At 37.6% G+C, this 12,531-nt stretch overlaps 1 protein-coding gene across 3 annotated transcripts in view; it reads left to right on the plus strand.

The window, feature by feature from the left end:
* CCDC148 (coiled-coil domain containing 148) overlaps positions 1-12,531 on the plus strand; it is a 236,277-nt gene that overhangs the window by 177,413 nt on the left and 46,333 nt on the right. For all 3 annotated transcript variants that reach the window (XM_073883847.1, XM_025854665.2, XM_073883855.1), the window contains one exon: positions 4,764-4,882. In XM_073883847.1, coding sequence (XP_073739948.1) covers positions 4,764-4,882 — 119 coding nt within the window. The remainder of the gene's footprint in view (positions 1-4,763; positions 4,883-12,531) is intronic.

The following is a 12,531-nucleotide window of genomic DNA, read 5'->3' on the forward strand; positions in this document are numbered from 1 at the left end:
GGATGTGGAGAAAGGGGAACCCTCCTACACTGTTGGTGGGAATGCAACTTGGTGCAACCACCCTGGAAAACAGTATGGAGGTTCCTCAAACAGTTGAAAATAGAGCTACCATATGATCCAGCAATTGCACTACTGGGTATTTACCACAAAGATACAAATGTAGGGATCCGAAGGGGTACGGGCACCCCAATGTTTATAGCAGCGATGTCCACAATAGCCAAACTGTGGAAAGAGCCAAGATGTCCATCGACAGATGAATGGATAAAGAAGATGTGGTATATATACACAATGGAATATTATGCAGCCATCAAAAGGAATGAGATCTTGCCATTCGCAACGATGTGGATGGAACTGGAGGGTGTTATGCTGAGTGAAATAAGTCAATCAGAGAAAGACATGTATCATATGACCTCACTGATATGAGGAATTCTTAATCTCAGGAAACAAACTGAGGGTTGCTGGAGTGGTGGGGGGTGGGAGGGATTGGGTGGCTGGGTGACAGACATTGGGGAGGGTATGTGCTATGGTGAGTACTGTGAATTGTACAAGACTGGTGAATCACAGATCTGTACTTTTGAAACAAATAATGCAATATATGTTAAGAAAAAAAAAAGAAGAAGATAGCAGGAGGGGAAGAATGCAGGGGAGTAAGTCGGAGGGAGAGACGAACCATGAGAGATGATGGACTCTTAAAAACAAACTGAGGGTTCTAGAGGGGAGCGGGGTGGGGGGATGGGTTAGCTTGGTGATGGGTATTAAAGAGGGCACATTCTGCGTGGAGCACTGGGTGTTATGCACAAACAATGAATCATGGAACACTACATCAAAAGCTAATGATGTAATGTATGGTGATTAACATAATAATAAAAAATTATTTAAAAAAATGTAAGTCAGATCATGTCATTCCCTGCTTTAAATTCTTCAATAGCTTTTCCTTGTTTCTAGACCTTAAATCCTCGTTTAATCACATAGCCCCCAGCTAGCTTCTCAATCTCACCTCCATTCTTAACTCACACCACATGCTCAGCTGCACTGGCTTCTTCCCAGTCCTGAAAATGCACAAGGTCTTTCCCACTCAATGCTTTTGCACCTAGAGCTCCCATTTCTGCGGTGATCACCCTCATTGTCTCACAATGATTGTCTCACAATCATCCTTCAAGTTTTGATTCAAATGTCATTACAAAAATATGCCTTCTAATAAAAATTCTACCCAAATTTTTCTAAATCATTACTATAATTATTTCCTTCTTAGAACTTCACATGTAATATTCTGTTCATTCATTTACGTGTTTATTCTTTCTCTCTCTCTAGAAGTCGCAGTTCTATGAAGCAGAGGTCTTATTTCTCTTTAAGCATCATATCCCAAGTACACAGCACAGTATCTGGCTTAAAGCATGTGTTCAATAAATATTTGTTGAACAAATGAGTGCCAAAGTCTGTAATATCTTAAGACTATAGATAAGGGTTGACAGAATTAAATGCACAGAGACATTATGTAAAATAAGGATTGAAAAGGATCATTTAGTTTGCTCATTTATATGTCACTGGTGAGAGTAGTGAATTTGGAGGGAAGGAAGAGGTAGGAATGTCATGGATGAGGAATAAATTAGGAGATGTGAAATTGAAGAACAGTAAGTATTCTAAGATGCTTGACTGAAAAGGGAACAATGAAGGGACAGTCTTGGGAATCTAAAGAAAGTTATTTTAAATTCTGTAAATGGGTGAGATTTGTACATATTTCCATGTAAGGAGAAGGAAGCAGCATAGACCAAGAGATTGAATTTACAAGGCGAAGAGAGGTAGATGATGGAGTAAGGTTATGGAGAAGATGGAATTGGGGAGTTAGGATCTGGAGCCCGAAAGGGATAAATCTTGTACAAAGGAAAGATATCTCTTCTTCTGAGGGTCAAGGCATCAAGGAAGGTATCATTTAGAGCTCCCATTTTTTCCTGATAAAAGTGAAGAAGGAGAGGTACTTATGGAGCTTAATATAGTGAACAGGTTTTGAAATATAGCCATGAGAAATTCAGAGGCATTAACCAGGAATTCATAAAAGGAATGCTGGTTGTCAATGAAGATTCAGTTGAAACCATAAATTTGGTGCAAGTTTCTATAATTGTGTAATTCATTCATCAATCAAACATTTATTAGGTATATACTATGGTCTAGACCCTTTAGTTGATGTTGGAAGTGCCAAAATAAACAAATCACATTTCTGAAGTCTAGTGGGGGAGAGAAACAAGCATATTAATTAGCAAAGCCTTGTGATGAAGGCGCTACTAGAAGAATAAAATTATACAATCAGAACACAGGATGATAGAAAAGAAGTGGGTAGTTTCTGGTCATAGAACTGATGGCTATAATTGAAGATTTCAGATTGGAACTGAAATGTCCTTGATGATAATAGAATCCTGGGGGAAGAGGTAGCTGCCTGGAATGGAGGAAGTCATAAAACTGTGATACGAGTAGGTTGGAGAGGCATTCAGGCAGATACTGAAGCTGTGTAGGAAAGTAGAAAGGGTTGTTTTGGACAACAAGTCCTGTGTGGCTGTGACCCGCCTATCTGAATTCTTGATGAATATTTGGGAATGACCTGGAAATCCATACATGCCAGTGATAAGGACTAGAAAGTGATACAGATACAGTTAACATCGAAGGAAGAAGACATTGTACATGAGAGGAATATTATTGTGGTGTAAAAGTAGCTGTTAACAAGGAAGAAAATGCCCAAACCATTCCCCAGCTTCCTGGAACATGGGGCATCAGAAGATAATCATCCTTTACTCAAGAGAATTCCAGTCAAAACAATGATGTAGTGGTCTGAAGGTTAAGATGTAGAGGATTTTATGTGTGATGACACAGGGGTTTCAGAGAGTCCAGTAGGAAGCACTGAAAAAGAATAAATCATGCTCACATAAGAGAATGAGGGAGGGAGAGAGGGAAAGGGAGAGAGAGGGAGAGAGAGAGAGAGAGGGAGAGAGAGAGAGAGAGAGAGGGAGGGAGAGAGAGAGAGAGAGAGAGAGAGGCTCACACTGTAGTAATGTCTGAGGATACCAGAGTGTTGGGAATGGAAATAATTGATCCCAAGATGCCAAAAGCCTCAGGTGTGACTTACTTCTAGAGCCTGCAGAGGCTAGTGCACCAAGTAGTGTCTGCAATCCAAGGACACCAGCAACCTGGGGTTGGTCTGCTTGTAGTCAAGGGTTTGTTGACAAAAGAACCACTGACTTCCCTTCAAGGCCAACACTGAGCATAAGCGAACATTGGTCTATTGGAGCCCAGGGGAAAATGCTCTTTAATCCAATATCTGTTCTTCTTTAAAATTTAGCTTTGAAGTAGCTTTATTTTCTCTGATCATGAAAGAAATACATATTCATTGCAAAACATAAGGTAACACAGAAAAGTATAAAGCATAAAATAAAGACCACTTAAACCCCAGAGGGAGAGGATATAATCATTGTTAACATTGTCATATCTGGCACTATAGAATGCCCTGGAATTTATCAGTTAAGACCCTGAAACACACCTTGTCAATGTTTTCTTTCTCTGCCTCTCCTACCCTCTCTTTTACTCTCCATCTTTGGTGCTGCTACCTTTCTAACTTTATCTCTGTCCTCCCCAAATTCAAATCTCAATGATCTCTAGAGTGAAATCATTACACCTTGAGCTCATCCAGTTATTCACTACTCATTGAGTGGACATCTCTCTCCATTGTGGCTGCTGGTGTAGGCTCTGCAGCAGAGTTGCTATGGCTGTGGCCATGTTGCTTGGGATGCTCCTTTTAGTTGTCCCAGGGGTCAGAGACTATGTTGGCTAGGGGAAGTCTGGAAACCATTTAGCTTTTCATATTCACTTCTCAAAAGAGGGGTGTGGCTAACCTGTCTTCCACAACAGACCTTCTGCTGGCAGTTACTCACTATCATCCACCACTGAGGTACTCTACTTTTTCCAGCAAGATCCAGTCTCTTGAATCACACACAACATGGCAAGCCAGAGTGGTTGAAGGGGCCTCTGTCAAATAAACATTAACTTCAATTGCCCCACCTGGGGAACTAGGAGAACCCTGAATAATGGTTTCATCCCTCTGAAAATCCATATGAGTACTTTCAGTTTTCTCAGTCTGGCTCCATTTCCAGAGAAGGGAAGTAAAACAGGCCTAGTAAGAATGCTCTCACCTTTTCAAGCTTGATAAATTTGTCCTTTATTTTACCACATAAGTCAGAACTACTATATATCAGAACCCTGCTAATTTTTTCTTCTCCTCCTTCCTCCCACCTATCTCCTGCCACTTCCCCAGAAGCATAAAGCTTTCAACATCCTGCTGTCCATTAGCATAAATAAACTCATGCTTTTAAAGTAAAAATAGGTTTAATGATATTTGTTAAAGACTGCATTATCATAAGGGGATAAAAATATTCTTGAGTAACAGGTAGATCATATACTTTAGAGAAGATAACATGCTTCTATTGTGGTTCCCTGAAAGTCGATTATTTTAGCCATAGATTTAAACTTTAGATCTCAGCATAAGTTACGTTTCCACTTCAGAAATTGTTAAACCATGCAGTTTCTTAGGACCTGTACCTTCATGTTTTCATTTATTTTTTTTCTGTTGTCAATATACTGTAGGCAGATCTAAGAAATGAAAAAGATAAAGTGCCATTTAAATTTAAACATATGAACCAGTGGATATGTTGTTATAACTTTTCTCCTCATTTTGACATATCTGTTGTTAATTTAAATTTTATGTATCATTTATTCTATAGATAAGAAAATACAGGGCTAAAAAAGAGCAGAAGTGGCAAGAAATGGAAATGAGAGATCTTCAGCGTCTGGAAGAACTGAAGAAATTAATGGCTGAACAATCAGTGAAAGACAGAGAAAGGTAAAAGAAAAATCCTAAATTGCATAGTAATGGAGGTGGTTAGAGTAAACAGTATCAGAGGGAGCATTTTTCTACACTTAATGTGTTCTTACAGTATTTATATTCACAAACAGATAAAATGATACTTATTATGTATTTCAGTCTCTCATATTCATACACAAATCTCTAGATTGCCATTTAGTTCCTTAGATAGCTTCCTAGTTAAAACCCTCACAGATGATTTCATGGTATTTGATTGCCCACTGTGTGCATGAAATGATACTGGCTGCTGCTGTGACTTAATATGTTGACCTAGAAGGAGGAAACCATTATTCAGATAAGAAGGGAGACCCATTTACTATGAATGTGGCTGGGGAAGACAATGCACAATTATACAGCGTATGTGATTCATTTTAGTATACTTAGAGTGCACCCTATGTAGGAAAACACAGAGGATTTCTTGGAATGGTGTAGTTTTAGAGCTGAAAAGGACATGTGAGATCAACTAACCCAGTGTCCTCATTTTATGAATGAGTATCCTGAGAAATTAAAATTACTTTTCCAAGTTTACCATATCAATCAATGTCAGTGAGGAGACAGAGACAACACAGTAATTTGAATAGGGAAAGTTTAAGATAAAGAATTACTAATTCTAATAGAAAACCTCTGTTATATAAAGAGATAAAGAGAACTTTAAAGAAAACCCCAGGGCTGAAGGAAGCTTCCCATAGAAGAAACAAATAGGGAAGCCCCCACCCCCACCCCCCAGCTCCAAGTTTAGGACTCAGACCTCATTGTAGAAGGCGTGGCTGTGGCCCACTGCATGGTGGAGAAGTTCTTAGATGGGTTCAACCAGAACTAGTTCACAGTCGCTGGGCAAGCGGGAAATACCCTGCACGAGTGTAGGAGGCCAAAGCTAGAAGTCAACCATTGGGATGCTTACAAAACTCAGTGGGAATCTGACCATGGGAGTGCCTCTGAAATTTGATGGGAAACTGACCGTTGGGTGCCATTGGAACTCCATGGGCACAGGTGCCACTGGGAGTTCCCCACACATGCAGCAGGCAGATATATGGTAGGAGCAAGAAGGGGTAAACACTGGAACCAGGAAAGAAAGCCCCTCCCTCCTTCAGCATCTTTCCAGAACCCCTTTCTGACATAGCTTAACATTGTGTCAGACAACAAATTGGTAACTGGCATAGTTATCTAGTTTAGCTAGCTTCTGAGTAGATTTTCACAAGAGATAAATTAAGAATAGCTCTTTTGTTTCATAACAGAAGTCACAATAAGTTTACTGTTAGTCAATTTAAAAAAATAAACTTGCCTGGAACTGTGTACTTTCTGCTCAGTTTTGCTGTGAACATAAAACTACTTTAAAAATTAAGTCTATTTAAAAATTACCACTTAGGGGTGCCTGAGTGGCTCAGGTCCTGATCTCATGGTTTGTGAGATCGAGCCCCAAGTTGGGATCCACACTCAGCAGGAATCTGCTTGGATATTCTCTCTCCCTCTGACTCTTCCCACTCTCTCTTTCTCTCTAAATAAATAAATCTTAAAAAAAATAAATACAAAATAAAAATTACGCCTTAGACTTATACATAACCTTGGAAGATATAACCATTTTATACAATGAGGTTCACTTTTATCTAGGAAGCTTCCTTTGTAAGGATGGGACAGTTATCTCAAACTCCAGTCACCAAGGTTTCAGAGTAAATCTGGAGTTCCACATAAATGCCAGGCAATTCCTAAGGATTTTCTGGATGAAATTTATATCATTTTCTAGGTATCTCAGGATTTTAGAGTTCACTTTAATCTATTATGGAGAAAACTGAGAATACAGCAAAGCCAAGGCTCTAGGCTAAGAAGTGAAACAGCCAATGAGAAACCAGCCAAATAAGCACAAACTAAGATAAAGTGGAAACCAGTAGATAGGTCATGCCATGGGTCAGAGACAAAAATCCCACTAAAGAGCAAGACAATGATGTAGGTCAAAGGCTGCTTGGATAGTCTGAAGCTATGCTGGGGAAACAAGAGAGAGCCACAGGAATTAAAGGGGGTGGGAAAAACAGAACAGATGTGAGGTCCCAGCATATAGCAGACATGCTTCTAATAGAATCTCCCCTCATAGCCAGGGAGTTTCTTTGATTACAGAGCCATTTCAGTCTTTTGCTTCCTGTTCCAATAATTATCAAGATTAGCTGACTCAGAACTCCAGTTGAAAAGAAGAGAAGGAAAATCAGATTAATCTGCATTACATAACAGGAAAAAATAGGCATATCACACATAGCAAAAAGAGTACTAAGGACTAGGAACCAGGGGACCAAGGTTTTAGTCTTAAATCTTCTTGGAATAGTGTATGAATTGGCCAAAACCATTCATTTAACTTCTATGAGGCTCTGCTTTGTTCTTTGTAAAATTGAACTGGGCAGCTTCTGAGGGCTAAGTGAGCTATCAACTTTTAGGGGTCTATGATCTGTATGTTAAACTCATGTGAAATGTTGTAGATTTGGATAATTATGAATCCAGTACTTGCATGCCAATGCGAAATCAGTGAGGAAGGTCATTAAAATATCTGGCTAATATAATATATCAAGAAATAGTTCCCAGAAAATTTCAGATAATGTTGTAGATGAAAGCATGTCTTCATTCTGTGACTTAGGGAGATGGAGTTCAACATGTAAAAACTGCTGGTAGCTTTTGCTTTTGGCAAGAACCAGAAGTTGTGTTCTTTTATAACCACCCTGACACTAAGAAATTTGGCTAATTGCTTTTTCTCTACTACTGAAATACAGTTCACAAACCTCATATTTAATTTTTTAACTGGAGGCACATTTTTTTAATATCAAAATAAAAGCTTGAAACAGCTTCCAGATCTGTTAAAAATACACACACATGGCCTTGAGGGTTTAAAATTTTCTCTTGTTTATTTTCTTCTGTTTTTTAATTCTAAGTTTCTTGAAAACAATATTCATAAATTAGCAGATATATTAGGTCAAACCATAAGAAAATTCCATTTCTGCAGGTCAGAAATAGTTAAGTATTGGCAGTTTCATGTGGTTCAACATAAAAAGATATAGCGATTCATTTTATTTATTATGTTTTCCTTCTCAGTTATAATCTGTATTTCACCCTCAGTTATAATCTGTATTTAATTTATCTAAATTAAATTTAATTAACATATAGTGTATTATTGGTTTCAGAGGTAGAATTTAGTGATTCATCCATTGCATATAACACCCAGTGCTCATTCCATCAAGTGCCCTCCTTAATGCCCATCACCCAGTTACCCCATCCTCCCACCCACTTCCCCTCTAGCAACCCTCAGTTTGTTTCATATAGTTAAGAGTTATTTTATTTTATTGAAATTGTTTCTGCCAAAGTTTTCACTAACCTCCTAATTTCCTAAGCCCTATTCTCTTTTGGAACATGCTGGAGAAGCTAAGAGGGAAGGTTCTTTAATCAGGTTGTTGACATTAGAATCCTGGCTCTATTCTTTATAGCTATGTGACTTTTGGGTGTGTTATTCAACTTCCCTGTGCTTAAATTTCTTTGTCTGTACAATAAAGACATATCTAGTGTCTACTTCATAGGAGTGTTGTAAGGATTAAAGAAGTATTGAATGTAGCACACATTAAATATGTGATTACTATCAATTGAATTTTTAAAACATAAGATACCTTCTAACAATATTTTCTCAAAATATTTAAGCATTTTAATATTTTAGATAAAACATGTAATAATGAGGACATTTTTATTAAAAACAAAACATGAGGTTAAAGCAAAAGTGTCCCTGATCACTACTCTCATACAGTGTCTTCTCTAGAAGTCCCTTCTGTTATCAGTTGTCTATTGATACATATGCATACACACTCTTTCTATGTCCCTATACAAAAAAAGAGTTTAGGAACAAAAACCAAAAAAAAAAAAAAAAAACACCCCAATACATTTTATTATACAATACTATTGTATTAGCTCTAGCTGCCATAACAAATGAAGTACCATAGACTGGTGGCTTAAACAACAGAAATTTATTTTCTCACAGTTCTGGAGACTGAAGTCCAAGATCAAGGTGCCAGCATGGTGAGTTTCTGGGGAGAACTCTTTCTGGCTTATAGACAAGTGCTTTCTTGCTTTGTGCCCATAGGTGGGGAGAGAGACAGTAGCTCTCTGGTGTCTCTTCTCACAAAGACACGAATCCCATCCTGAGGACCCACCCGCATGACCTCATCTAAACTTAATTATTTCCCAAAGGCCTCATCTCCAAACACCATCACATTGGGGGTTAGGACGTCAACATATGAATTTTAGAGGGACACGTTCAGTTTATAGCAACCATTTGTGTTTAGAAAAGCATTTATGTATCTACAAATTACCTATTTACTATTAACTACTATTTACTGGTTACTGCTGGAAGATAAGGTTTTTGTGCCAATTAGAAAAGGTGCTCTGTTCTGGTGGCAAAAGTACATAGATTCCCTACCTGAATAGACAAATTAGGAAAAGACCCCCTTCTGAACTATGGCAGTCAGCTTGACAAGCAGTGACAAAGCTGGATGTCATTCCCTATTTATACTCCTGGGCCAGCATTGCCTTTGCAAAGCACAAACTTCAAAATGATACATGGCACCCCTGCAAATAGATGTACCTAATTCTTTTTAAATAGTATATATTATCCACATTTCTTCTAAAATTTAGCCATCTGGAATTTATTTCCAAGAATGATATGAGCTAAGTGTCTTTCATTTTTTGGTCTAAATTGATAGCCAACTCTCTCAACACCAATTATTTAATGATTCATCCTAACCCACTGAGTTGAAATGCCACCTTTATTATATATTATACTTCTAATTATACTTTCATATCCATATGGACTCTTGATTAGATTAAATAAAAACTGATCTATATTTATATTTCTACATCGATACTGTGTTGTTTTAATTAATCTGTTTTGCTATCTGATAGAGCAAGTGTTCACTCATTATTCTTTTCAAAAATCTTATTCTTATGTCAAATTTCACTTTAAAAAATCCTGTTGATTGTTTGCATTGAACTTTTGTTACAGAATGCTGACATACATACCAAATTTAATCTCTAATCTAGGATCATCCTTCTGGAATAGCTCTCCAGTTCAAGTCTTCTCTCAGCTTCTGTAAAAGATTTCATAGTTGTTTTTTTTTCTGGTGAAGGCTTGGAAGTTATTTTGGAATAAATAGAAATTGATGACCAAGAAGCTGATTCTAAATTTTCTTTAGTATGCTAAGTGAAATAAGTCAAACAGAGAAAGACAATTATCATATGGTTTCACTTATTTGTGGAAATAAGGAATAGCATGGAGGACATTAGGAGAAGGAAGGGAAAAATGAAGGGGGGGAATCAGAGGGGGAGACGAACCATGAGAGACTATGGACTCCGAGAATCAGACTGAGGGTTCTAGAGGGGAGGGGGTGGGGAGAATGGGTTAGCCCAGTGATGGGTATTAAAGAGGGCACGTACTGCATGGAGCACTGGGTGTTATACGCAAACAATGAATCATGGAACACTACATCAAAAACTAGTGATGTACTATATGGTGACTAACATAACAATAAAAAAATTATAAAAAAATAAATTTTCTTTGGTAGCTGTGTGAGGAAAAGTGTATGAACTAGGAAGTGGCATTGGGGATGCAGAGGTGATAAATGTTCATCAAGTATTTAGATTAGGTGAAACATGATGACTTGTTTCATTGGGAGTGGAGTTTGAGGGAAGACCGAGAAAGAAGCATGGTCCTGAATATTATTGAGCTAATTTCTATCCTCTTAGGTTAAAAGCTTTAGTTTGTTTTCAAGCTCTTTTATTTTCTAATAAATTTATTTGGCTATAGGTTCCTTTTTTTCTGTGTATCTTTGGCTGCATTCTACAAGTTTTGAAATCGGGTTTCATTATCTAAATAGTTTACACATCATTTTTGATATCCTAACAATAAATTGGTCGATATTAGGGTATTTGCCAAAGGCAAGGTTACTGATTCTTTCCAATTTTTTCTACTTGTGTATGTTCCACATCTTTCCATAACAATGTGCAAAAATTTAGAATGCTTTATGGGAAGCTACTGACCCTGCTACTTTAAACATTAAAAAAAACCTCTTTATTGGAGAACAACTTATATATTACAAACTCTCTTATTTTCAATGTACAATTAAATGATTTTTAGTAAATTTTATAGTTGTACAACCATTGCTATAGTCCAGTTTTACAACATGGTGTAAATGTTACATCATCTCAGAAAGATCTCTCATGCCCATTTCCACTAATTCCCGATCCTACTCCCAGCTCCAAATGACCACTAATCTCTTTCTGTCTCAATAGATTTGCCTTTTCTGGACATTTTATATAAATGTAATGCATCTGGGTTCTTAGCATAATGTGTTTGAGTCTCATCCATGTTATAGCATGTATTGTTTTTTTTCCTTTTTGTTGCCAAATAGTATTCTATTTCAGCATTACTTTTTCAATCTGTTTCACTAGGGCAATATATATTTTTTCCTGTTGGTGAGAGATTAATGTATGCAGGATGATTAACCAAGCAGGGTTCAAAATTTATATAAAAGTATGATATCAATTCTATTAAAGACTTTGTACTGAGGTCAAATATTTACTCACACCACTCCCAAATGTGTGAAGAATAATAACTGATCTCAGCTTCTTTATGAGACCCCTTCCTGCAGGGTAATAAAGAAAGATGAAAACTTTTCAATTAAAAGTATCTCAGGCACTTCCATTTCAAAATGATCTCATTTTGGATTATCTCTATCTGTTTAGGGGGGTAAAATACCGACTCCAGTCTCTGCAGGAGGTCAGGAAACCTCCTTCAAAGGAAGGATGGAATGACTGGTTAGCCTACAGGCTCTGACACCCTTCAGTGTCCTCATTTCCCTGTGCAATTTCATCTCATCCTTCTACCTCCCCAGGGTACAAGACAGTACTATCCAATAGAAATAATATGCAAATCACACATATAATTTAAAATTTTCTCATAGCCACACTTAAAGATGTAAAAAGTGACAGGTGGAATTGGCTTTTTTTTTTTAAAGATGTATTTATTTATTTTAGGGAAAGAGAGAGAAAGGGAGTGCATGAGTGAGCATGGGGAGAGGCAGAGGGAGAGGGAGAATCTTAAGCAGGTTCCACACTTAGAAGCGCAGCGGGGTGTGATCTTACCACCCTGAGATCATGACCTGAGCCGAAATCAAGAGCCAGACCCTTAACTGACTGAGCAACCCAGGCAGCCCTAAGATTTTATTTTTTAAGTAATCTCTGCACCCAAGGTGGGCCTCAAACTCAAAACCCTGAGATCAAGACTTGTATGCTTTTCTGACTGAGCCAGCCAGGTGCCCCTTTACGGAGCATTCTTTATGTTAGATATGCACAAGGAGGAGTAGAAAGCATCATTGCTTCCCATTACCGTTGAAAGTTGCAGAGTAAATAAGCAGAAATTAAATCATCTTTCCATGAACAGGGTTCTCTCTCCTCTTGTCATTATGGCATTTTGTAAATGCTTGTTAAAATGTTCAGTCTCTAACTTCTCTGAAGTTCATCTCTATGAAGTGCAGCTAATGTATACTCTCCTTTTTCTGTATTTGCCAATTATTATTTTTACAAGGATGGATGTAAATGTGACATTTCACTTA

This window comes from Callorhinus ursinus, unplaced genomic scaffold (assembly GCF_003265705.2).
Source record: "Callorhinus ursinus isolate GAN/ISIS: 27379988/994484 unplaced genomic scaffold, GSC_fseal_2.0 scaffold2, whole genome shotgun sequence".
In the NCBI taxonomy this organism is placed as follows: Eukaryota; Metazoa; Chordata; class Mammalia; order Carnivora; family Otariidae; genus Callorhinus; species Callorhinus ursinus.